This window comes from Giraffa tippelskirchi, chromosome 7, assembly GCF_054371585.1.
Source record: "Giraffa tippelskirchi isolate mGirTip1 chromosome 7, T2T-mGirTip1v1.2.pri, whole genome shotgun sequence".
Classification (NCBI taxonomy): domain Eukaryota; kingdom Metazoa; phylum Chordata; class Mammalia; order Artiodactyla; family Giraffidae; genus Giraffa; species Giraffa tippelskirchi.
The window spans coordinates 147186759-147213412 of NC_137281.1; the positions used below are offsets into that span (position 1 = coordinate 147186759).

Genomic DNA, 26654 nt, shown 5'->3' on the forward strand with positions numbered 1-26654 from the left:
TGGAATGGGGAGGCTGAGCTTCAGACCCCTGCCCATATTTGTGTCAGCTAAGATAAGAATAGAGCCCTAACACAGAAAGAAGATTTGGAATCACAGCAGGGCTGTTTCCTTTGGGATCCTTCAGGAAACACTGCTCATGGCCTTGGTTCATTAGGATGAACACAGAGGCCAATGTTCTAATGAGGTTGGATAAAAAGGAGGGTTTCAAGCTTCCCTGGTGGTCCAGTGATTAAGAGATTAAGACTCCATGCTTCCACTGCAGGGGGCTTGAGTTTGATCCCTGGTTGCGGAACTAAGATCCCACATGCCATGGTACGGCCAGTAAATAGCCAGGGATGGGGGAGGCAGTATTCTAGGGCCTGTGAGATTATTTCCCTCTTCTCAGTTAAGCCTCAAGGACCAACAACATCAGCTATAAGGCACTACTTCTCAAAATACAGTTTCTAGGTAGGCTGGACCTAACCCAGCCGTTAACGACATCTCTAAAGCTGCAGCCTGAAATTACATGTTTTAAATAAGCACTTGGGTGACTCTTATGCCCACTGAAATTTGAGAAGGACTGCCATCAATGAACAGACTGAAACCTGGGCTGGCTATGGCCATGGCTGATGAGCTAGGCATGCTGCATCTCCTCTCCAGACCCATTGGCTCCCTTGGGTAAGACAGAAGACAGTCCCACCAGCTCTGATTTTACAACCAGGACATAGTTCCTGAAATAGAGTGGAAGTAAATGGGTGTCACATGGGATGGAGTGTGAGCGAGGAGCCCTCAGAATTGGCTGGGCGTAGACAAAGCAGGAAGAGAGACTTAGTGACCAAATTCAGGAGTTTAATTTGGGACAACTCAAGAAGGAGCAAGGTGAACACACACAGAGACAGACACGTACATACCGGCACGGACATACTGTATACCTCCTACACCCTCAAATTCTAGCTTCAGAAAGACTTTTAACCAGTGGTAATTTCAACAGAGGAACATGCTGGATGGTTCCTCACTTAGTGTAGCTGGTTGCTTCAGGTGGACATGAAACCACAGCAGAATTGTGTGTTGCTCTGACATCCGTGACCTCACATGAGAACTATGGGGTTGTGCTTTTCTTGCCTTCTTCCATTCCAAAAGTCCCTGACGAGAGGCCCATCCTCCGAAAAGGAGTCCCTGGGGAGCTCTTCTAGGGTCCACCTGAGAACAGAATTGGCCTCATATGCGTAGGCCATTTGCCACAGTTTCTCTAGTTCTGACCTGAATTTATAGTGAATGTACAAGCCAACACATTTCCATATGCAAAAATCACACCAAGTGATTTTTGCCCACAGTTAAATGGGGGTCAAATGGAGATGGTTTCTGCCCGAATCTCAGCCACCGCCTCTGGGTGTCTGAAGATAATCGCCGCGAGAAGGAACAAAACACAAACAGAAGTATAGCGCACACACACACGCCCCACCGCCCTGTGAATTCCCTGAACAGTGCAGACGGCGGGCAGAGGGCAGCGCAGCGCGCAACCAGGGAATTCACGGTCAGCAGTGTCTCAGTGTTTGAGAGTCTCAGCCCTCAGATTCCAGTTCCCTCTGATCATTAGATATGGATATGGAATTAAGAAGAGGGTAGATTAAGGAGACCTCACGAATCAAGACTTACACCTTAGAATAAGGCTTTTATTGTTTAGAAACAATCTTCCAGAAGATGAAACGATCCAAGATTCCCCAAAAATTTATACAAAGATTTTGAGAGTAATATTTGTATTTGTCTTTATACCTCAGTCTATGCGTCTGGGGCCAAGTCATTGTGTGGCACGTGTGCAACTTCCCTGCATGCCTCTCACGTTGTAGCACCTGCTTCCAGGAACACCAGATGAGCACAGGGTCTCGGGATGGGGGGGACTGGGGTCAGCAGGGGCAACCCATGATACCCCAAGGCTGCAGAGACCCAAACTCCAGTCATGTGCGCCCTGACCTGGAAGGTGTCTAGCCAAATGTCCAAGGAGAAATAACGATCAAGGAAGAAGGCGAGAGGAGGAACCCAAGGAGCAGACCAGAGAGGCTCAGTTCCCACCCTCTCCCTCAGAGTTCTGCATATCCATTGGGCCCAATATAGTTGATGACCCCCGGGACCTGCGTTACCTGGATCTTCTCCCGGAATGACCCTCGATGCTGATTGACGTCCAGGGGACAATTTGCAAAACTAACAGACTTGTCCTTAATCCCAGGTAAGTACAAGATACAATTCTGGGACTTTTGTCTTGGGAACCTGCCTAAAGAAAGATGCTTGCCTGGTATGACGTGATCCGGATGCCCCTCGAGCAGATGTGGGGCAGCGATGGATGAGCAATCTGACCTCAGCACCAAGTGTCTTCCAGTCTGGCCCTGTCCAGGCCATTCTCCTCCCCACCTTCCCCCGTAGGGTGTCCCGAATCCCGTGAACCCTGCGATGCGTCGACTCAACCACCCCTCTTCCTCCGTCCCCCACAACCTCTGACACGGAAAATCCATGTCTCCTGAAGAAATCGACCTTCCCCTAACCAAACCCACACTTGCTTTACTACAGTGATTCTCAGAGCCAGCAAGAAAAAGAAATGTTCCAGAAGGGGAACCCCCGTCTCAGCCATCATCTGCCTGGAACCGGAGGTCGCGGGCTCCAGGCCTCGCGGTGAGGTCTGTCGCTGCTGTGTTTCCCGAGGGGCAGGCAGGCAGGCAGTGGTAATCCCTCCTCTCTCCCTGTGGCAGTCGGGCCTCAGCTGCACTTGCAGGACTTCACCACCATGTTAGACAGCTGCTCCACTTTGGGGGTCCTCCCGACATAGTACAGGATGGTCAGGGGCTCCAAGTCCTGGGGTACGCAGCAAGGGGAGGCTGAGGCTTCAGGGTTCAGGGTGTTGTACAAGCCCAGCACCTAGGGAGGGAGGCATCAGAGAGGCTGGGAAAACCGAGCTTCAAGCCAGGGGCCCAGGGACTCTACAAGGTCTTGGGGCTGCTCCAGAGTCTGCGTGCTTAGTCGCTCAGTCCTGTCCGACTCTTTGTGAGCCCAAGGATGGTAGCCCGCCAGGCTCCTCTGTCCATGGAGCTCTCCAGGCAACAGTGCTGGAGTAGGTTGACATTCCCTTCTCCAGGGGGATCATCCTGACCCAGGGATCAAATCTGGGTATCCTGCATTGCCAGCAAATTCTTTACCATCTGAGCTACCAAAATGGGCCACTGATGGTATTTCAGAGGACCTGGCAGAACCCAGTTTGGGTGAGTGGCAGGTTGCCACTCATCCACAGAGAATGCAACACACAGCATTGGTCTGAGCATTATTGGTTTAAGCATGACCGCCATAACCAGGGGACTGCAAACTGATCATGAAATTCTCTTGGCTGGGAAGAAACACGCCTTTATTGGTTCCTCCTAACTATAACTGGTCACTTTGGTGAGAAGCTATAAGGACTGCCCTCTCTCGGATTCCCCTGGAGAGAAAGACAAGCTAGCTTCAGTCGTGGACTTCCCTCTCTCTCTCGTCTCTTCCCTTTGTTTCATGTTGGCTTCTTCTGTGTGTTTTACATTATCTTTTAAAATAACTTCTACATTCAAGAGAAAAGAATTATTAGAGTTCTTTATCTGATCATAGATGGAGAGGGAAATGGCAACCCACTCCAGTATTCTTGCCTGGAGAATCCTGTGGACAGAGGAGCCTGGTGGGCTGCTGTCCATGGGGTTCCACAAGAGTCGGACACAACTGAAACAACTTAGCATACATGCATGCACTGGAGAAGGAAATGGCAACCCACTCCAGTATTCTTGCCTAGAGAATCCCAGGGACAGAGGAGCCTGGTGGGCTGCCTTCTATGGGGTCACATGGAGTCGGACACAACTGAAGCAACTTAGCAGCAGCAGCAGCAGCAGCATCTGATCATAGAAGTCTTTTGGCCCCCCAATTCTCTGACATATGGAGTGGCATGTGACAGCTAAGTAATTCCCATAGTACAAGAGCAAAAAAACAACTTAAAAGTCTTGTTGAAACTATGCAAGAAAGTTATAAAGGGTAGAATGTTGCCCACTGGAGTTAGGCCAAAATCAGAACCTTCGCCATAAGGGATTTTACACCCCAGATCATCATCCATCCACTCATTCAACATGCAGCCCGTCATGCATCCTTTTTAAACAAGTGACCTGGTCAGCTCAGCCTCAGCACCCCATATGGCATGACCCTGTACCATACCGTGCTGTGGGTTGTGTCTGAGCTGCGGAGGTATGGGCATGGGCCTGAGCAGAAGTTGGCATAGTAGCCCTTAGGTTCATGGACCCATTTCCAGCCCAGATCCTGTCGGAAGTCAATGTAGAGAGGGCGCACACAGCAGTTCTCCTCCAAATTGCTGCAACAACAACAGAAAAATTAATTACTAAAAAAAAAAACCTGACAAGGAAATCACTAACATAAAAACTTCACAAATGACCCTCCTCTGGGCACCTGGAGTCCTTCCTGGTCATCATGAGAGGTGGCTCCAATCAGTGGAATCCCAGGTTCAAGTGCCCTGAGCTGTATTAACTATAAAGGCATTTCCTCTGTTGAAGACCAGAATCCCAAGGGTATAGAAGGCATAGATACAAACATAAATAATATATGATGGAGAGAAAAAAGGCAAAAGTGGTCCTGTCCCTTTTACGTCATGAATCAAAGACTTGAAGTGTTCCACCTAAAACCAAGCCCTGAGTGTTATTAGCCAACTTGACTTTGTTGAGCTGGTTTTACTGTTACTTCCCTAATGTGCACGCAACCAGAAATGAACTCTAAGCTCAGGCACTTATACGCTATAGTAAATGACTGCTCAGTCTAATTCTAGAGTCTATTGAATCAAAATGAGACATATCCTTCCATTAGACTCATGATTCCTAGATTACCCCCAGTGTGACTATCAGGCCACTTCAGTTCTGTTGCCTGCAGGATTCCATTTGGCAATACCCCTTGCCAAGTGAGCATCTAGCCTGTGCTGAGACCTAGACACTTGCTACTTCCAAAGGCAGCTATTGGCCAAAATCTGGCTTCTTTTGGGTTCCCTGGTGAACTGTGGTAGACATTCCTATTTTTATACTCAAGAGCCATTCCTACTCCTCTTCTTTCTTGCCGCCTCCTGTTACAGTCTGGAACACCAGATACTTGTTTTCCTGGCCTCCCTTGCAGGTAGAGATTGTCATACAACCCTGCATAGACCAATCAGACAGAAGCAGAAGTATGTAGTAGGCAAGGGCAAGTTCTGGCAAAGATATTTGATTCTTTATAAAAGTCAAAGATGAGGGACCTCTTTCATGGGTCAGTGCCTAAGACTCCACGCTCCCAGTGCAGGGGACACAGGTTCAATCCCTGGTAAGGGAACTAAATCCCACATGCCACAACTAAAGATCTCACATGGTGCAAGGAAGATCAAAGATCCCATGTGCTGCACCTAAGACTTGGTGTAGCCAAATAAATAAATAAATATTTTTTTAAAAAGTCATAGATGGAAAAGGAAAGCTGCTGGTTCTGCTACTTCCCTCCTCCTCTTGTCTTGAGCATGGACAAGATGCCAAGAGCTCTAGCAGTCTTGCTTATGCTTATGTGACCATAACCAAGGGGGTGACAAGCCAATGTACTTAGCATGGTAGACTGGAAAGAGAGAAAGCCTGTGTCCTCAATAGCATTAAGCAAGCCAGACCAACCCTGAGGCTGCTGCTACATACTTCTTATGAACAGGAAATCCCCCATGGCTTAAGCCACTGGCCCTTGCAGCCAAGATCATCCATTCTGAACTGATGGGAGAGCCACACAGAACAAATGGACATGCCAGCCTTCAGACAGTGGGAGGCAACCATGCTGCCTTTCCTATACGCTCCGTTCCTCAAACTCAACATCCCCAGTTCATTCTGTTGTTCCTCAAAACACCTGGTTTTAGATCTAAAAATCTCCCAGTTCATTCTCCCTAGCTCCATTCAGGTGTCCTCCTCTCCAGCCAAAATGACCCATTCACGCACCTTTCTTTAGCAGAAGTGCTTCCTCCTCCCATAACCCTACATACCCGAGCCTCACTCATCCCTGAAGACCCAGCTCCAGTTCCACACCCTTCTGAAGCCTTCCCTGCATCCACAGATGAGCTCCTTGTCCCAAATTCTTTTCTAAGATTATTTTTTTTTATGTGGACCACTACTAAAGCCTTTATTGAATTTGTTACAATACTTGTTATTTCTGTTTTGGTTTTATGGCCAAGAGGCACATGGGATCTTAGCTCCCCGACCAGGGATTGAACTGCACCCCCTACACTGGAAGGTGAAGTCTTAACCACTGGACCACCAGGGAAGTCGCCTGTCCCAAACTCTTAAAGCATTTTATCCTTCAGACCTTCTCATGGATGTGGTCATTGCCTACCTTTAAGTAATCACTGTCTGTGCTTTCTTTATCCTCCTTCCTTATAAGTGAGAAACTATTCTGAAATAAGAGAAAATGGATGCTCTTTTTTTAATCTCTTTACAATGGCTGTCCAACTGTCATAAATTCTCTAGCTCACCTTTCCCACTGCAAAGGGAAACTTGTCTTATTTTCCCTCATCCAGTAGCATCCTTGGACCCTCCCTAGGGAACTGAGCCTTTAATGGAAACCTCTGCATTAATCTCCCTGCCGCACAAGCAGACCTTAAGACTATTTTAAAGCATGAAAACCATGGAAAGACCAAGCCTCTAATCCAAGCCATCTTAGCAACACTCGCCTCCTCCTTTAGTTCGTCCAGGCCTTTACAGAACTGGGCTGTGGAAAAACAGTGGGGCTCCCAGAAAAACAGAGATTTGTAAGAGGTTCTAAATCTCCATTCCCCGAGGTGTTTGTGAAAAGCATCAAGGGCCCTCAGTTGCAGAAGCCCTAGGTCTGGGGCAATAGGCGAGCAGTCAATGTTGTCTCAGGAATTCACGGGTCCTGAGTGGGCCCAGACTTACCGGAAGCAGTAATTGGTGTCCAGGGCCCGCTTCTTCCTCTGACTGTGGCCTGGGCTGTCTAGCCGGTTTGGGGGAATCATCATGAGAATTAGATGAGGGATGTGTTCCTTCTTCTTCTTAAGTCGCCCCAGATCTCCGCGGCCTGGATCATCGTCACTGTCCACACCTGCAGAAGGAAGGAAGGTGATGGTCTCCTGTCTGGGGAGGGCAGGGTGGATGCTACTTTCTCATCCCATCCCCACCCTGTTCAGGAGGTAGGACAGTGGCGTCTGCAAGGAAGGCATGGGTAAGACACAGCTTCATGCTAATGTCCAGCTGCAGGAACAGGAAGACCCAATGGAAGAACTGGTATCAAGGGACCTGCAAGATGCCTGTGGTCAGATGCCCTCGTGACTCCTGTGGGTAATCCTCCAGAGGACACAGCCCTTCCCGGGATGCTTCCTAGAGAATCTACAGAGATTCCTGAAGCATCCTTGTCACTACGAGGCTCAACACATTCCTTTGAGTTGTCGGTTTAGATCCCGAGACTTAGAGCTTGGGGTATGAGCCACCTCTCATAATCTGAACTGGTCAAGATGGCATTAAGTCCCCCTATGATTTCCAGATGTCACAATTTAAGGTAGTTTGAATGGGAGCCAGAGGAACAAGAATCAACAATTGCTAACGTTCGCATCAGGGCTTCCCTGGTGGCCCAGACAGTAAAGAATGCGCCTGCAATGCGGGAGGCCTGCGTTCGATCCCTGGGTTGGAAAGATCTCTGGAGAAGGGAATGGCAACTCTCTCCAGTATTTGTGCCCAGAAAATCCCATGGACAGAGGAGCCTGGCAGGTTGCAGTCCATGGGGTCACAAAGAGTTAGACACGACTGAGGGACTAACACACACAGCATTCACACTGCACTTAGAGTTTCAAAGTGTTTTCTCTATAAAACTCAGGATCACGAAGTGTATGAAAACAGCAGATAAACTCCAAAAGGAAAGCTGCTAGTTCATCTGCAAAGCCTGAAAACTGAATTCGAGTCTCAACTACAAGAAGCTCTATTTTGATGGCCGGCTGCCAGCAGTTGTCCATCTCCACCCGGGACTGGAACGGGAGGAGCAGGATTTGCATGGTGACAGGATGGACAGGGAGGCCTGGCGTGCTGCAGTCCATGGGGTCACAAAGAGTCACACGACTGAGCGACTGAACTGAACTGAACTGAACTGCAGGAGGGACATGGACCTCACGCATAGGCACTAGGACTGGGAGATCAATGGCAAGCTGGATCACAAGTTTCCTTTTCTGAAAAGCTTTATGAACAAGATAACTATTGACTGAAGTGGGAGGATTTCATCCCAACTCAAGATATAGGTAAGGACTTCAAAGGTCTTTTGAGCTCTGAGGTTCTGTGATTAGAATGTCAAATGATTTGCTTTAAAAAAAAAAAAAGGCTCTGTTGCACATGGCAACTACTGAGCCCACACACTCTAGAGCCCGCCCATGCTCCGAAACAAGAAAAGCCTGCACCTCAGTGAGAAGCCCTTGCATCACAACTAGAGAAGACCCTGCATGCCACAAGTAGAGAAAGCCTGAGTGCAAAAACAAAGACTCAGTTCAGTTCAGTTCAGTCGCTCGGTCATGTCTGACTCTTTGCAACCCCATGAACCACAGCACTCCAGGCCTCCCTGTCCATCACCAACTCCCGGAGTCTACCCAAACCCATGTCCATCGAGTCGGTGATGCCATCCAACCATCTCATCCTCTGTCGTCCCCTTCTCCTCCTGCCCTCAATCTTTCCCAGCATCAGGGTCTCTTCAAATGAATTAGCTCTTTGCATCAGGTGGCCAAAGTATTGGAGTTTCAGCTTCAACATCAGTCCTTCCAATGAACACCCAGGACTGATCTCCTTTAGGATGGACTGGTTGGATCTACTTGCAGTCCAAGGGACTCTCAGTACAGCCAAAAAAAAAAAAAAATTAGGCTCAGAAATAAAGTTCAAGAAGGACTTCCCAGGGCTGGGGGTCAAGAGAGGCCCTGAAACAGGTACCTTTTTCCAGACACATCTCTGACCTTAGGCTTTAAATTCTTAGTTTGACCTTGACAAACCACTTGGCCTCAGGAGTGCCTCCATTAACCCACAACAGGGCTTCGAAAAGAAAACAGAACTTCTCTGAAATTCAGAGACTGTCTAGGCTAAGCAGCTTGAAAACATACTGGGAAACCAGAAATGTCTCTCAACTATTTTGCCCTCTCCATGCAAGCACCCTGAGGCCTGAAGCAGCTCAAAACCAGATGACGCCTTGGGTGGGCTCTGCAACATCTGAAAAGCCCAGCAGTCAGTGCGCTTATGCTCAGGACCACCAAAGTCCATTTCTTGTAGGGGAAGTGAAGACAACTCTCATTTGCTGAGTATCCAAGCACTATTTCACATATGTCATCTCATATAATTTCACGACAGCCCTGTGAAAGAGGTACCCTCACCCCCAGTTTGCCTACTGAGCTCAGAGAAGTGGACCAGCTTGCCTATATGATTTCAAGGCTCTTAACAGCACAACACTGTCTTCCAGATGCTCATGCCCTCTCTATAGAATAGGGAGTTCTTGCTTTGAGGACAAAACAGAATATGGAAAAATCCCAAGTGAACTTTCTGGCCAACCTGATACAAAACAGTCAGCCATCTCTGTGAGGGAGCTTGCTTCCTCTTCTCAGGATCTGGCCAGGGGGTCTCCTGTTTTATCTAGCTTTATTAACTCCCCCCACCCATCCTACCATAAACAACCATTTTGTTACCTTTGAATTTGATTTCCATCAGCTCTTGAATGTTTTCCAGGATATCCCCATTGGGCTGAAAGGTATGACATGGACAGTGGATGCTGATTTCCAGACCTAAGTTGGATTCTGCAAAATAAGACACAGAGTTGGTGAGAAAAGCAGTCTGCGTGATGAAGCAGGATACCCACAGCCACACATGGATGAGCCAAGGCCTCTGCCACCACACACAGTCACGGGACCAGAGTCAGACAGAGGGTCACAGGAGACAGAAAGTGCTCCCAAAGATATCGAGGACCTTTATGCACATGTTGCCTCGTTCCACGTATTTCTGTTGTGTTACGTGTCACCAAATGGAGGCATAAACTAGTGGGCCTCATGCAAGAGATTTTAATAGTCATCTATTTTTCCAAGGATGGTATTAGGGAAAAGTTATAACCAGCCTAGTAGGGGCGAAAGAATGAGGGTGCAGGAAAGGAGCAGGAAAACAGTCACACCCCCAACGTGTCAGCTGGGAGAGGAGACATTCAACCAACCTGCTGAGAAAGGACAGAGCAGAGAAGAGGAGGAACAAGAGATGACAAGTGTGAGGAAGCCTGGACTGCCAGGTTTGGTGACTCATATTCTGGGGCTAAAAGGCCAGCTCTGGCCCTTTCTCCTATTGGTTGTGGGATTAGGTATTTTGGTAACTAAAAACTGGAAAAGCAAGGAAATTAGTAAAAGGGGTTGAATATAAAGTGAAAGGAAGAAAGGGAGAAAAATAAATGAAAAATTTGAACTGAATCCAGTAGTTTTGTACAGGGAAACCAGGTAGAGTCTAGGATCATGCCAATTCTGGTGGGTAAGAACCAAGGAAGCTCTCTTGATCAGGGCAGTGATCAGGTATGGGAAGACATGGGCGATGACCTCTGAGTTCAAGGTCAGCCTCTCAGGGAGCTGATTGATGCCCTGCTCTCTGAGATCACCCTAGTTCTGTGTGAGCATCCAGCCCTGGGGCCAACCTGGAGTCTTCCAGAAATCTGATGTCATCAGGGAAAACCCCAAAGAGTCCAGGCCAGCTTAGCATCCTTCTCATGGGCAGAATGGCCCAACCCCAGAGACTGCAGTCAGCGTTGGGCAGACCTGGATGTCCCGGTTCTACTGGTTAAAAACCAGCTCAAGGGGCTTCCCCAGTGGCTCAGTGGGAAAGAATCTGCCTGCCAATGCAGGAGATGCAGGTTCCATCCCTGATCCGGGAAGATCCCACATGCTGTGGAGCAACAAAGCGCGTGGGCCACAACTACTGAAGCCTGTGCCCCTAGAGCCCATGCTCTGCAACAAGAGAGGCCACTGCAATGAGAAGCCTGTGCACTGCAACTAGAGAGTAGACCCTGCTGTCCCCAACTAGAGAAAGCCTGCACTCAGCTACAAAGACCAGCACAGTCATAAATAAATACTTAAAAAAAAAAAAAAAACCAGCTCAGTCCCTTCTTCCATAAACTCTAGATCCCAGCTTCATCTATCCCACATCAGTCATGGCAGCATCTGGGACACACTGAGACCTGCTGAGCTTTCTGTTCCAGGTGAGCTCTGGTAGGGAGGGGAGGAGCCAATATAATAAGGATGCTGAGCCCCAGATGGAGAACTAGAAGTGAACAGAGAGGGAGGCAATAAGGAGTGTACTCTTTCTGGTTTAAGGCAGGTAGAAGAAGGAGCTGGAGTAGCTGAAATGGGCTACATAAAACATAAAACTACATAAAACATAGTACACTTCTATTATCCAGAAGAATTTTCAGTCCAAGAGAGACTGAAAGTCCCATGGGTCTGTGAGTTAGAAGGTTGAGATGCAGATGTGTTGGGGAGAGTTAGGGTTAGGGTGCAGGTGGTGAATGTGAGATGGCCTGGCTTAGCTAACAGGCTCCGTCTAGGTAGAAGGCTCAGAGAATGATGGGGACAGTCACCAACATTTGTTGAGCGTTGCTGCATGCATGCTCTAGAAGACTGCATGCCTTAACTCATGTATGAAATCTCCATACTAATCCTACAGAGCAGGGACTGTTATTCCTCCCCTCCCATTATCCAGATGAGGACACTGAGGCTCAGGGAAAATTAAATGGCTTGATGGAGGTGTCCAGTAAGTGGTAGAACCAAGATTCAAACACAAGCAGCCTGACATCAGAGCCACACTCCTGACTGTTTGAGACAAAGAGGAACAAAGAGGGCCCAGCAGGGACCACCAAGGAAGATGCCCACCCAGTCACTGAGATACAAAACAGTTGTGTTTTCCCAGTGCACCCCCTGTCCTGAGCTGGGCGTGCTCCCCACCCGGCCTGCTCGGGGAGGCCTGGCTCTGCACACAGAGAAGCCAACACACTGGACCAACTGCACAAGGGTGTGAGGACTGGGCCCCCAACCCTGGAGAGGGCTCCAGCTGGCTCCTAGCCCAGAAGGGAACTGGTGCAGAGCAGGCTCTTCGATGTTTGCTGAACTAATACAAGACTGGACATGTGACTCAGTTTCCTCACAGTCCACACTGCTGACTTCTCCATTTGCAGTCCATTCACCACTTTGTTTGGCGCCAAGAACCCTCAAGAGACTCAGGAACTCTGCAAAGTAAAGGTCTGTGTCTGACTCTCCCGAACACGGGGTGGGCAGCATCTGCCGGAGCGGGAACGGAAGGTTCCAGGGAAGGACTAACCTCAGAATTGGCAGCGGTGTGGATGCTGGGTGGGACACCCATAGGTTTTATTACGAAATTATCTTTTTTGATGTCTCAAGGAGGATGGAAATCATTCTTAATGCAAACTTCTCATTGAGTTCCGCAGCTGTGAAAATAAGAACTCTAAGTGCCCAGGGCTTCAAAGAAATCCAAGTGGGGCTGATCAGAATCAGACAGGGAAGCTAAGAGATGAATTTCCCCAGCCTCTCTTGTCTGTAGCCGTGTTGAGTTCTAGGCAGAGTGCTGGCTGAGTCAGATTTCCCACGGTGCTGCTGTCAGCTGATGCGCCTGGGTTCTCCGAGGTTTCCTCCCTTCGTGTGCAGCTGGGGAGATTCAATGGAGTTCCCAGTACCCTTGGAGCTGAGGCAGGACCTCCAGCCCACTGTCTGTCAGCTCAGCCACCAGGTTATGCCCCTCAGATGGGGGCCTGCACACTCAGATGGCGAGAGAGCCCCCAGCAGGTTATGTGAGCAAAGTGAGCCAGTGCGTCATGCTGACCTGGGACTCCCAGCCTCACTCGTGGGGAACAGTGGGGAATGGTGGGGCCTGGGGTGACATGAAGACCGCATGCCCCACCTTCAAGAGGTGGTCCTACTCATCTCTGATGGATCGTTACCCATTTGTCAAGAAAAGTCGAATGTCTAGGTTTTATGTGAAATCTCCGGACGTTAATTAAAACTGTTGACCGCTAGTTAAATTGAAAACAATATGTAGGCCAACATGTTTGTGATCTCTGACTTCGAGCGTTAACCCTTAATATCCTAAACCATCGGAGGACAAGGAAGGACCTACCTGTCCCAGGGACTCTGGGTATCCATATGTGGGTGGACTGTGGATCCACAGCAGCTGATGAAGGCAGAAAACTCTCCTCAAGAGGGATACAAGGAACAGACAGACTGCCTTAGGTACCCTAACCCCACTGAGCACCAGACCAGGAAGTACCACCAAGTAAAGAAGAGGAGAAATAGTGGAGTGTGATGCCCTGAGTCCCCATGACTGTCAGCCAGGAAATTCAAGTTCTAATCCAGGCTCAGTGACCCTGGTCAAGCCACTTAACTTCTCTGGGCCTCCATTTCCTCATGTGACGTAATAGAAGCTTACTCTCCCATAACGGGCTTCCCAGGGGGCGCAGTGGTAAAGAATCCACCTGCCAATTCAGGAGGCACAAGAGGGTTCAACTGCTGAGTCGAGAAGATCCCCTGGAGTAGGAAATGACAACCCATTCCAGTATTCTTGCCTGAAAAATTCACTGGACAGAGGAGCCTGCAGGGCTACAGTCCATGGGGTTGCAGAGTCGGCACAACTGAGTGACCACACACAGCACTCACATAGTGAGCAGAAAACTTGGAGGGTCTCTTAAATACAGTGGATCCTTAAAATAGCTCTGTGAGGCATGCATGGAAGGTCAGGAAGCAGAACCGGTGGAGGAGAGATCTGGACCATACGAAGTCTGATATGCCTACTAGACAGCCCTACCTGTATGACTGACTACCAAGCCTTTCACACTTAATCAACAAAATAGAACCTACCTCCAAACCTGCTCATCTCCCAGGCCTCCTTATTTCAGTAAGAGTTCCTATCTGAGAGTTCAGTCCCAAATCTTCAGAGTCATCTAGACTCCTCTTGTGTCCTCTCACCCCACACCTAATGAGCCCAGCCAATCCTATTGGCTCCACCTCCAAAATACAGAACAAACCCAAAATACAGAGCAAACTGCCCCAGCAAAAGCCCACAGCGCTCTCACGTGGGCTGCTGCAGTGGCCCCTAACTTCTTTTCTTGACCTCATGACAACCAGAGGATCTTAAACCAAATCACCTCAGCCTACATTCCCAGCCCCGCTTGTAACCTTCCTAGGACATCTCATCACAACTTGGAGTGAGTTCTAATGCCCAACCACAGCCTTGCGGGCCCTGCATCTTGGCCCCCGGTCCTCTCTGACCCCCCAGCTCCAGTCACACCAGGCAGTCTGCTGCCAAGACAAACTGAACCTGGGTTTCATTGCTTTTGCTTTAGCACATCCTTTATCCTGACCTTCACAGACTGGCTCTTTCCCATCCCTCAGCTCTCAGTGTACCAACTCCTTCTTCATAGAGACTCTCGCTGAGTATCTGATGATGGGTCCCACCCAGGCACTATCACTTGGCCCTCTTTCTGTTTTTCCTGGTACTCATCACTATTGGAAAGTCTTATTCCTCAGTGTTTATCTGTTCACTACGTGTCTCTCCCACCAGAACAAAAGCCCCATGAGATCTGGGACCCTGCCTGTCTGGTTCACTGCTGAATCCCCAGGGCCTGGCTCAGAGCATTTATTCAGTGTCAGTTGAATGAATGAATGATGGACACACAGCAAGTTAATGGCCAAGCTGGGCTTTGAACTCAGATCTGTTGTCTCCCCTAGTGCCATCCCCTTCCCTGTGTCATGAAGAAAGAAGGGACCAGAGGTTCCTTTCAAAATGCCCATCCTGAGTCAACCTACCTCTCCGCAAGAGCCATTCACGCACAGTGTCTGTGACGTCGAAAGACAGCCACTCGCCAGTGCCCCGCGTGGGCAGGTTCTTGCCATCGATATACCGCTGCTTGGCTATGTGCTCACCCGGCTGGAGGATCTACAGGGCAGAGGAAGGAGTAAGTCCCGAGGCCAGGCCAGGGCACCTGAGTGTCATGGTGCATCAGGACGGGGAGGGGAACAGGAGCAATCTAAGACTTCTGAAATGCTCTTTTGAGCTCCTCAGTTAAGTCTTAATCCTCTTAAGCAGCAGTCCCCAAATTCTTTGACACCGGGGACCAGTTTCATGGAAGATAACTTTTCCACGGATCGGGAAGGAGGGGGGTGGTCTTGGGATGTTTCAAGCGCATTACCTTTATCGTGCACTTTATTTCTAATCTAATGCCGCCGGCCGCTGATCTGACAGGAGGTACCAGTCCGTGGCCCAGAGGTTAGGGACCCCTGTTCTTAATGACAGACACAGGTACAGAAACTAAGGCTCAGAGAAGGCGGGATTCACACCCAGGTCTGCTGCACTCTGAGTAGAGCGCAGGCTCAGTCTGGCAAAGGAACTGACTTCCCCCCCCACGTGGTGTCTGTCCTGGGAGGAGGTTCACCTGGAAGAGCTCAATCCTCTGCTCGCTGCGCTTGGAGGCGGGGTTGGGCATCCGAAAGACCCGGAATTCTGCTCGGAACAGGTTGGTTTCATTTTTCTCCACTGAGGACACGTTGAAGCGGAAAATCTTGGAGGTGATGCCTTTGGGGCAGACGGTCAGGTCATCTAGGAGGCAGAGCATTGGGGGAGGAGGGAAGCACAGAGTGAGCGACACCCATGGGGACAGTGTGCTGCCAGCAGACGCTCATCAAGGGGCTGGGGGCCCACCTGTGACCGAGCTAGAGCCTTCAGGCCTCAGACCTACAGGTAAGAAATGGGAGGAAGATTCTCGGTGGCCCGGAGCTATACACAGGCCTGATGGAGAAGCAAGGCATGGAGCCCCACCCAGGACATGGCACTGACAGCTGGCCCCTCCAACCCCTCGCCTCATTATCTCCACTCTGGCAGGCTGTCCAACCTGCTTTCTTACTCCTTTAAAAAAATATAGATTCTCCAACAGCATCAGCAATTTCCCCTAGTAGTTTAATCAATGCATAGCCAGCTGATTCATTCACACCTTTGTTCACTCTGGCATGTATTCATTCATCAGGCATGCGTTGAGCAAATGCTACATGCCAGGCACAAGCTAACGCTGGGAAGCAAAAATGAATAGACAAGGGAACTCCCTGGTGGGCCAGTGGTAAAGGATCCATGGTCTACGGCAGGGGACATGGATTCAACCCCTGGTCAGGGAATTGAGATCTCAGGTGTCTGGGGGAGGAACTAAGCCAGAGCACTACAACTACTGAGCCCAAGCACCACAACCAGAGTTCACAAGCCACAGCGAAAGATCCCACATGAAGCAGTGAAGATCCTGTGTGCAGAAACAGAAACGTGGCACAGCCAAATAAATAAATAAATAACATTGTTTAAAAATGGACAGACAGGGGCCCTGCCTTCAGGGAGATTAACATTCAGAGGCGGGGCTATTAGTGTGTGGACCAAACAACAGGACTGGAGAGAAAGCACTAAGGGCCTTTGGAGATGCTGGAAGTTGCTGTGAACAGGTCAGAGGAGGGAGAGAGCGACAGCACATCGCAGAAGTAGTGATTATTTGATCTGGGTCCGACGGGAGGAAAGGGTCTAAGGATGCAAAGGAAAGAAATTTTACGTGGAAGGATACTGGAAGCAAAAGTAAGGAGAGGAAAATGCAAGTGAGTAAGAGGGACCTGAAGCAGCCGAGCTGGAGCCCATGAGACAAGGTCAAGACAGTCGATTGGGATCTCCCTGCAGGGAGGCTGAAACATCAGACCGAGGGGTTGATTTTATATCATGAACAGTAGGGAGTCGTGGAAAGTGACACTTTAGCTCTAACAAGATAACACAGGGGTGACAAAGAGCCCACATCTAGAGCCTGGCAGACCCCCAGATGCTTCTTCATCGCATGAAGGGGGTCCATCACCATTGGCTCCTGAGGATTACTTTCGCTGTGTGCACACGCTACGCCAGCCTCTGCACCCTGCTGGCCTCTGCACCTCTGTCCACACACAGAAGGCAGCACATGCTCTTTCCAACTCCTATCAGAGAGAGACAAGGGAGACAAAAAGATCCTGCCTTTACTTTACAACCTCAAGGTCTGAGCAGCATTAACACCCCAGAGAAACACTTTCTACACAAATGGTAACAACAGCCAGAACTTGAAATTCAAGCTCAGAGACCCAGATTCCACACATAATGAACATGGCTGGAACAAGCCCATAATCACCCCAGGGGTGGTTTAGGAAGTCATGGACAGGGCGGGAGGATCAGAGGCCTGGACACAAGCACACACGCTACTGAGCTTTAGGAAAGGATGAGTGTTTCTGGAAATTGCCATCTGGTGGGTCTGACACTGGCTCTTAGAAAATTAATGGAACAGATGTTGGGAAAACAAATGTGTGAATGCCAGCTAATGAAGCCCTGATTAATAACTGGCTTTGAAAGAATGAATACTGCCAACGATTCCCCTAAACCATTTCAGATAGAACCAGAAAGAGGGATCATGATGGCAGTTCAGTTTTTGAGTTTGAAAGTCTGTAACCCCCTGGACATACATAAGCTCCTTGCAGATGTGAGCACTGGACCACAAAGAAGGCTGAGCACCGAAGAATTGATGCTTTTGAACTGTGGTGTTGGAGAAGACTCTTGAGAGTCCCTTAGACAGCAAAGAGATCAAACCAGTCCATCCTAAAGGAAATCAACCCTGAATATTCATTGGAAGGACTGATGCTGAAGCTGAAACTCCAATCCTTTGGCCACCTGATGTGAAGAGCTCGCTCACTGGAAAAGACCCTGATGCTGGGAAAGATTGAAGGCGGGAAGAGAAGGGGACGACAGAGGATGAGATGGTTGGATGGCATCACCCACTCAATGGACATGAGTTTGAAAGCAAACTCTGGGAGATGGTAAAGGGCAGGGAAACCTGGCAGGCTGTAGTCCATGGGGTTGCAGAGTCGTACACAACTGAGTGACCGAACAGGAAAGCAACAAGACTAGTATCTCCAGTAACTGTTGCAAGAGGGGATAAAAGATATCGCAGCGCGGTGTGCACATTGCTATAAAAAGGAAAAGGGAAACAAGATAGTCTGTGCCAGTAAGGTGAGTCAGACTGGGGACAAGACAGTGGGGAGCCAGGAGATGGGGAATGAGGAGCCAAGAGGATCTTCAGGACACCCTAGTCACCTCTCTTTTTTTGTTTCTTCCAGTTCATCCATCAGCTACTGTTCCCCAAGATAGACTCCTCTTGGTGGGAATTTCAGGGAGATTTCAAGGAGGTGGGAAGGGTCATTTTTAACTCCCTGGGATCTACAGATTTCTAACAGACTCAGAAGGAATGTTAGGGGTCCTCTAGCTCCTCAGGGAACTAGGAACTGGGTTTCACAGCAGGAGGTGAGAAGCAGGGTGAGCCAGTGAAGTTTCATCTGTATTTACCGCCACTCCCCATCACTCCCATTACTGCCTGAGCTCCACCTCACCCCTGTCGCCCCCTGTCCGTGGAAAAATCATCTTCCATGAAACTGGTCCCTGGTGCCAAAAAGGCTGAGGACGGCTGATCTAGTATAACCCACTTCAGATGAAGAAATTCATGCCAAGAGGGGTCTTGGCCAGGGTGACACATGAATTAGTTGACACACACAAACTGACACTAGCAAGCAAAGCTCAGACACAATCATTAGTGGGAGAGAAAATAAAATGTAAACACAATCTCCTTGACCGTTAAATCCACTGAATGCTGACAATGCTTTAAATATTTCGTGGAATGAGCCAGAGTATAAATAAATAAAATTTAATAACACTATCTTACGTTTCATAGAACTTCTATTAACTCACCTGACCCTCTAACGATCCTTGAGGAGAATAAGTAAAATTTACCATCTTAAAAAGAGAAGAGTGAGCATCAGGAAGATTAAATCACTTTTCCAAGATCACTCAGCTAGGGCTTCCCTGGTGACCCAGTGGGTAAAGAATCCGCCTGCCAATGCAGGAGACACGGGTTCGATCCCCGGCCCGGAAAGACCCTACGTGTCACAGAGCAACAAAGCCTGTGTGCCACAACTACTGAGCCTGTGGTGTAGAGCCTGGGAACCACAACCACTGAGCCCATGTGCTGCAACTACAGAAACCCATGTACTCTAGAGCCTGTGCTCCGAGACAAAGGAAGCCCACACACCAAAAGGAGACAGCAGCCCACACTCATTGCAACTATAGAAAAGCCCACACGGCAACAAAGCCCTAGTATAGCCAAAAATCGACAAATAAAGATTTTTTAAAAAGTCACTCAGCTAGTAGGTGGCAGAGGTGGGATTTGAACCCAGGTCTTCTGACCTCATTTACTGAAACAGAGAATCTAGAAGTTGGAGGGGACCTCAGAGATCATCTAGTGGAGGGATGGTTTCACCAACAAAACGTAGCAGGATCCCATGAAATGGGCCTAGAGTACCGACTTAAGCCTCAGACAGAAGCCAGTTCCCAGTCAGTTTGGTGATTGAGCCCTGCTTCTGCAGAACACTAGTATTATTGAAAGCTGGATGAGGGGGTCCAGCTTGACAAATTAAATTATGACCAACTTTTTCCATTGCACACAAAGTATATGTATTAATGGGTGCCATTTTCTCTTTTTTTGCTATAGGGAAAGAAAAATAAACAAAGAATATTCATGCAGAGTGTTCATGGAAAAACCTGGAAACAGCTGACCATGTTTAGACCGTGCTTTTTTATTTTTAATGTTTCAGACACCTGGGCTCCTAGATGTACCTCTGCTGTGTCCACCATTCCTGCTAGTAAAACTGCTGCTGGCTCCAATGATGGGACTACATACATCAGTGTGGCAGTGTTCCTCCACCCCAGCTGTTCCCAAGAATCACCTGGAGAGTTTTAAAAACAGATGATGCCTGGACCTGCTCTCCAGAGATTCTGACGACCTCGTTGGAGTGTGGGTGGGTCCAGAGCTTCTTTTTTTTTCAAAGACCTCCAGATGATTCTAAGATGAGCCAGGACTGAGAACCATGGTTTATAGTGCTCTGCAAAGGGTACCGTGGCATCCAGATGCCCTGGAAGTTTGATAAGCCACAACTTTAAGGATTTACCCTTTAAATGTTAACCCATTAAAATACCGTTTGGCCAATGCATCATTTTGTAAAATTTTGAATTAGAAGCCACAAATGTTTTAAGCCCAGGTAGGTTAAAAATGGAAATTTTATGGCAAGATTCAGATTTTCTCTCTTCTGGGAAGCACTTAAGATCTAGTCGAACTGGACCCACATTCCTGAATTCAAAAATCTGCAGGAGCTGAGCAGTAGGTGCCATCTTTTCATGGGATTTTCCAGGCCCCCCTCTCACCAGCCTCCTCTGTACAGCCTGTTCTCTCTGTGACCCTGAGGCCAAGTGCCCTGTGCAGTTTGTTGTGGTCCCTGTGCTGCAGCGTTTCCTCCAGATTATCTGCATCAGCTGCCTGGCCTCTGTAGGCACTTGTGTTTGCAGGCCTTCTAAGGAAGGGTTTTGCCCTCTTTCATTGAGTCTTAAGCATCAGTGCACTTACAAATCAGCAAGAAGCATGTTAAAAATACAGATTCTCCAAGATGACACCAACCCCCACCCTCCACCCCAGAAACTCTGACTCTGTAAAGGTGGCTTGGGGCCTGGGAATCCACATTTTTCACATTTACCTAACCTCTGGACCACACTTAGAGAAACACTGACCTAGTGTGCCAAGGGCATTGGCACTTAGAACAAATGGGTTCTTTCAATAGGAAATATCTTTAAATTTTCAGAATGGACATGATCTAAAAGTAGCATCCAGAAAAGACATGCTAAAATATCAAGTTCTCTCTTTGCTTATGAATTCTGGTTTTGCTGGTTGTCTCAGCGCCAGACCTTGGATAAAAACAAGAGTCTCTAGCCAGACACAGATAATTACAAGCCAGAAGTTAAAACAACACCTACACTGGTAAATCTTGATAACAAGGATGACAAAAGAACTGAAAAAGATGTGTGGGTCCCCACCATGTGGGTCAGAGAAAGCCTCCACCCACTTCCCATAGCTAAATCCTGGGGAATGATAAAGGAATAAGATATATATGTAAGAGTCTTGTCTTCACTCCCCAGCAGAAATCTGCTGAATCATCCCAGATGTATATATATTGAGTAGGCCAAAAGTTCATCTGTAACATCTTATGGAAAACCCGAATGAAGTTTTTGGCCAATCCAATAGAATTGTTTCAGCTGGAAGGGAGTTTAGAGGTTAACTTTACTGATGAGGAAACTGAGGGTCAGAGAGGTGATTTGCTCACTTCCACACAGTGTTGCTGCTTAACCTGCTTGGGATTCTTCAGCAGATAAAGAAAACACTTCCAGGAGAATGTCCGTGGCTATACGAATCTCCCAGCCACAAAAATAGGCAGAGCTAAAAAGAAAACACCGAGTGATCCCTCTATGCAATCTGCCACCAGGGTTACAGGTTCCTATGCCTACCTGCTTGGTCCAAAATGTGATTCATTCATGTGTGTGTGTGTGTGTGTGTGTGTGAGAGTCACTCAATTATGTCTGACTCTTTGTGATCCATGGACTGTAGCCCACCAGGCTCCTCTGTCCACAGGATTTCCCAGGCAAGAATACTGGAGTGGGTTGCCATTTCCTTTTCCAGGGGATCTTCCCAACCCAGGGATAGAACCTGGGTCTCCTGCCTTGCAGGCAGATTCTTTACTGTCTGAGCCACCAGGGAAGCCCAGTTCATTCATATTATAAACCAAAGTTCTCTTGGAGCCTAAAGGTTAAGGGTAGGACTTAAAATATGTATTTTTACAGTTTGCATTAGTGCTTGACAGCATGCATTCTGTAGGCAGAATGTCTAGGTTACAGCCCTGGTTCTTTAGGGGCAGTTCACTTAACTGATGCATGTTACAGTCTTCTTATCTGGAAAATAGGGACATCAGGGTGCCCATCTGACAGGCAGAGCCAGAGAACGGTCTTATCCTCTTTGCTCTCACCTTGGCACCCTTTCTGTGCCTCTGGCGGTTAGTCCTTCTTCCACTTCGCTCTGCAGGCACCTCTGTCTGCCTGCCCCAACTCCTGCCACCACTTTCCTCTGAGAGCCTGTCCCACTGGGTACTGGCAGGGGCTGGGAGTGATGAGATGTGGAAGCGAATGGAATCCCATCACCCCAGCAGCCAGGGCTCTGGCACTCAGACCCCAGCCCACCCTCGTGAGTTCGAGACACGCTTCCCTCACTCCAGGCCTTGGATGGTGGCTCTCTGCTCCCTCTCAGCATCTGTTAGATGTTTGCATCTGCCTACTTCCTTCTTTATAATTAGTGTGCATTTGCGTCCGCCTCTCTGGGGCTGGCTCAGCACCTGACCAGCTGCAGGGTGGGCCGGGCCTGCGTCTGCTCAGCCTCTGTGTCACCTCCACCAGCTGCATAGTCTGGGCCTGCTTCCTGTTTGCACCTGCAAGCCTCGCTGGCATCACTCGGGTCCCATGGGGCCCCAGATCCTCCATGATATCCCACGTAGTCTCCTGCTCACTGTGCCAGGTTTCCTCCCGGCCTGATCATAGCTCCGTGGCCCCAGGGCCACCCTCACCTACTACAGTTTCAAGGAAGGTCCTGCTGCTGCAGCCCAGAGCTGCCCAGCATCTGCGCCGCCCTGTCCTGGCTGATCCCCAGGGCTGTCCACTAATTGTGCCCTGAATTTTTGCACACATGTCCACTGGCACCTGTGTGCCTTGCGTCTCTGGCTCATTTGTTCTCAGCTTGGGATTCCAGGCTGGGTGGGCCTGGGTGACTCAGAATTCCTCCTCCCTGGGACTCCTCCTCCTGACCCGGATCCTTAAGGTCCCAGTCCTTCCCTCCTGCCCTGGACTTTCCTCACACCTCTACTGCAGGTCTCAGCTTTCCACCCTCCTCCCACGTTTGACCACTATCTCCTTCCTCTGTGGGTGCCCAGGGCGCTGGGGGTTTGTTCAGGCATTCAGCTGCTGGTACCGCTGGGAACCACAAGGCCCTGGGAGACTGGGAGTCAGCCCGGCCTGGAGGACCCTGGGCAGGGAGCACGAGCTGCACCTCCTTCTCCAGCCTCTGCCCCACACGGGAGCTACCTCCCAAGGCAGCCACAGGAAACCGGAGTGGGAGCCCCTCGCCAGTAACCACAGGCTCCTGGGCCTGGCACAGACAAGCTCCCAGGGAGGCCTTCCACACCTTCCGCCAGAGCTGGTGCACCCCTGGGCTGCCCACTCCCCCTTCTCTCTATCCAGGTGCCCCAGGGGACCACCCTTACCTGGCTCGCTCCATCCCACTCTCCCACCCCCACTCGGGACACAGCCCCCCTCCCAGATGAGACTTGGCCGAGGTAGCCTGGGCATCGAGGACACCTGCTGGTAGGAAAAGCAAACAGAGCTGCTCCAGAGTCCCCGGGCCTGTGAACGGGTTCACATTCCTCCTTCCTGGGCTGTCAGTTTCTCAGCATCTGCCAAATCTCTCTCTCTTGTATTGAGGTTTTTTTAAATCCCCGTTCAGTAAACACACATGACTTCCACACGTGTACAAACACACACACAGACGGCTCACCCAGAAGCCTCCCAGCTTCTCCGTACAGACAGGAGCCTCCTGGGAAGACACGCTCCCAGACACATGTCCCCTGTGCACCCACGGCCACACCTCCCACCCTCTCTTCCCCTGACACGCAGACACAAAAGGGCTGCCAGCAGCCATCTACATGTCCAGAGCCACATCCTCGCTTTCCCCCACAACCACGGGCCCAGAGGATGCCCATGTTGCCCACACAAGTCTATCTATGGGACAAAACCGGACGACGCATCGCTGTCAAGCACGCAGCCATGTGAACATAGGTGCGTCCCCTCCCCCCATGCACACAGCTCACGTGGGTCGCATGCGTGGCGTGGACCGAAGGGCCTAAACAATCAGAAGCTGCTTCTTGCTTGGGCTTCAAGAAGCTGGACAAGACATGAATTGGGGGCAGGTATACGCTTCTTTCCCAGAACTGGAAAAACGGAACGTGAGACGTGTCACAATGAGGAGTGTACAGCAGGGAGGAGACCAAGGTCTCCAGCCTCTTGGAACCGCGCGGGCTCTCTTAGAAGAGCACCGCCCTGCCACTCTACTGCTCCGCGCGCTTCCAGTTACCTGTCTGACCACACGTGCCACAGCACAAAAACGGGACGGTGTCACTCCAAATTAAAATCTCTCAGCGATGTGATGTGAGTTCCGCTACGCTGCTCAACTCCAGGGCTCCTGGCCTCCCAGTGGCGCTGGGCTCTGAGCAGAACGGCTCTGTCTCCCCCTCCTCACCCACCCAGCCCCAACTGCGCATCGCACCTCGTGTGTCCCCCAATCCCTGGTGCGGGGCATACCCAGGGCACCCTGCCCTGTGGTCATCACTAGCTGCCCCCCCCCTCTGTGGAGCTCCCCACCCCAGCTCAGACCCTCCAGAGCAGACACCCCCAGCGGGGAATCTGGACTTACTGTGCTCCTCCAGCCCCTGGATCATGTCGAATTTATAGATTTCTTTGGCATAGTACTCCGACTCGGTGTTTGCTTGCGTGCAGACGTCTCCCCTCTCCCCATGCACCTCCTCCAGCAGCTCTCGGGTGCTGTTGTAAAGATCCAGAACCTGGATGGGGATACTGGCCAACCCAGAGGGATCGGGGGGACTGGTGAGCCTGAGTTTGCTCAAGATCTGTCCCCTAATGGCTTCCACCCGCTTCCTCTTGATGTGGTTGAAGTCCAAGGTGGTGCAAGTGGACATGGAGAGGCTGACCGTGGCAAAGTTCAGCAGGGCCAGGACCACCAGAGCCCTCTGCAAGTGCATCTTCAGGCGGGGGCCGGGGAGAAAGGCCGCAAGGCCTGGCAGGAGGAGACTCCGGCAGTCGTGCAGAAGGAGGGAGGAAAACCAGGCGGCCTCCCTAGATCCCGAAGACTGAGGCTTGGCAAGAAGGTGCATGAACTCACTGCACTGCGAGAGCTTCAGGACTTCCAGGAAGCGCTGGCAACCCTGAGCGCGAAGAAGCCGACTGTGTGCCGTGAAGCTCTGGGTTTCTTCTCCATGTGTCTAAACAGGTTCTGCTGGGCTCTGACTTCTAGCAGGCCAGGTGGAGGGCAAAGCAGAGGGCTGGGAGGGGTGGCAAGGCAGCTGGGAGTGGGAAGGGAGCTGGAGTTTTTCCTTAGGTAAAAATAAATAGAGCGGATATCTGATATTGCCAAACGCCGCTTGGCGATGGGGAGAAAGTGGGTAATTTTAAAGAAGGAGCAGAAGGACCATGGCTGGGTCCCCAAATCAAAATCCTTGCCTTGCCCTGAAGGAGAGTAAGAAAAGAGGATGGAAAAGAAAAGAGAAAAAAAATTATTAAAAAATAAAAATCACCAGTGAGTAGGTGGGGAGAGGCAGGGCTAGGCGGCTGCTGGCCCAGCTCAAGGTGGGGGGCAGCCCAACACACACTTGTCTCTCAGGCACACCATTCATGCTTTCTCTTTTGTTTACACTTCCTCGGGGGGGCTTTCTAAATGACTTTGTTCACGCTGCCTCTCATCTTCATTGGCTGGGATGTGGGCTTATGTTTGCAATTGGAAGGCAGGGGGGTACAGCCCCTGGAGAGCATCCCCAGTAATCCACTTGGACGCCCAGGTCACCAGCACCTCGTCTTCTCCCTCGGCCTCTGCTTCTGTTCCCTGATTCTCTTTAAAAAAAAAAAAAAAAAGACAAATAAAATAGAAGCCAGTTCACTGCACGCCTCCTCCGGAAAGCTGTTATTCCTTCTTTCTCAGGCTTCTTCCCCTATCTCTCGCCTCTCTTGCTCATGCCCTTGGACTTGGCTTTCGGATTCCCTCCCTTTCTCTCCCTCCAGCTTCTCTCTGCCTCTCCCTCTCGCTCAAGCTCCTCTCTCTCTCCCTCCTCTCTCTCTCTCTCTCTCTCTCTCTCTCTCTCTCTCTCTCTCTCTCTCTCTCTCTCTCTCTCGCACACACTCACATGCACACACACTGCTTTCTCTATTTCTCTCTGCTGAAATTTTATACCTCCCTCCCATGACGTTTCTGGCCCCGGGGCGGGGGGCTGGGGGGGGGGTGAGCGGCGAGGAGGGGGCGAAGAGAGGTGGAGGGTGGAGTGGGTGGGGGGAGGGACCCGAGCACCACGCAGGCTCCTTTGCTGCACGATTTTAATGTTTTAAACAGGCACAGGAAAAGCCGAGCCCATTTGAAAAATACTTTGCGAGTCCCGCTTGATCGACGTGGTAACTGAACTTTTTCTCGCCCCCCCCCCCCTTCTTGGAGTCACTCCGGCTACACGTTGACTGTTTTTCTGGAAAGTTACGGCCGATGAATCCCCTCCCCTCCTTCTCCCCCAACTCCTTCGCCCTCTCGCCAGCTGTCAGTCGGTCCTCTCCTCGGCGGGTCTCTTGCTCCCTCCTAGACGCCCCCCCGCCCCGTCCCCTGTCCCCCGGCCTGGCAGGACCCCAGGCAGGGGCCCGGGCACGGCCGCCGTGCCCACCCCTCGGGGCTGGGGTGGGGGAGGTTGACGCCCGGCCTCGGAGCAGGATTGGAGTTGGGTTCAGCCCCGCAGCTATCCTGGCCCCGACTCTTCATTGACAAGACTGTGGAGTCGGGTGGCTCCCGGAAGCTTGGAGATGCTCCAGGGGCATTGAAAAAGGGGTGGC

General features: G+C 50.2%; 1 protein-coding gene and 1 long non-coding RNA gene across 3 annotated transcripts; one reads left to right on the forward strand and one right to left on the reverse strand.

Annotated features, from left to right (window-relative positions):
- Nucleotides 1–15000, forward strand: LOC145513321 (uncharacterized). The gene is made up of 4 exons (XR_014059300.1): nt 1–2203; nt 2542–2648; nt 7864–8278; nt 14774–15000. It is a non-coding gene; the product is annotated as an uncharacterized LOC145513321 (long non-coding RNA).
- On the reverse strand, nt 1632–26638 carry TGFB3 (transforming growth factor beta 3). Of its 2 annotated transcripts, XM_081509333.1 has the most exons (9): nt 26017–26638; nt 25442–25679; nt 24469–25298; nt 15478–15641; nt 14852–14981; nt 9698–9805; nt 6930–7095; nt 4192–4345; nt 1632–2886 (listed from the first exon to the last, which is right to left on the reverse strand). In XM_081509333.1, the coding sequence occupies exons 3-9, from the start codon at nt 24944–24946 to the stop codon at nt 2728–2730; spliced, it is 1359 nt and encodes a 452-aa protein (XP_081365459.1). In that variant the 5' UTR covers nt 24947–25298; nt 25442–25679; nt 26017–26638; the 3' UTR covers nt 1632–2727. The 2 variants fall into 2 exon arrangements, with proteins under 2 accessions (XP_081365459.1, XP_081365458.1); XM_081509332.1 differs by lacking the exon at nt 26017–26638 and having other exon boundaries at nt 24469–25985.
- Nucleotides 26639–26654: the final 16 nt, after the last annotated feature.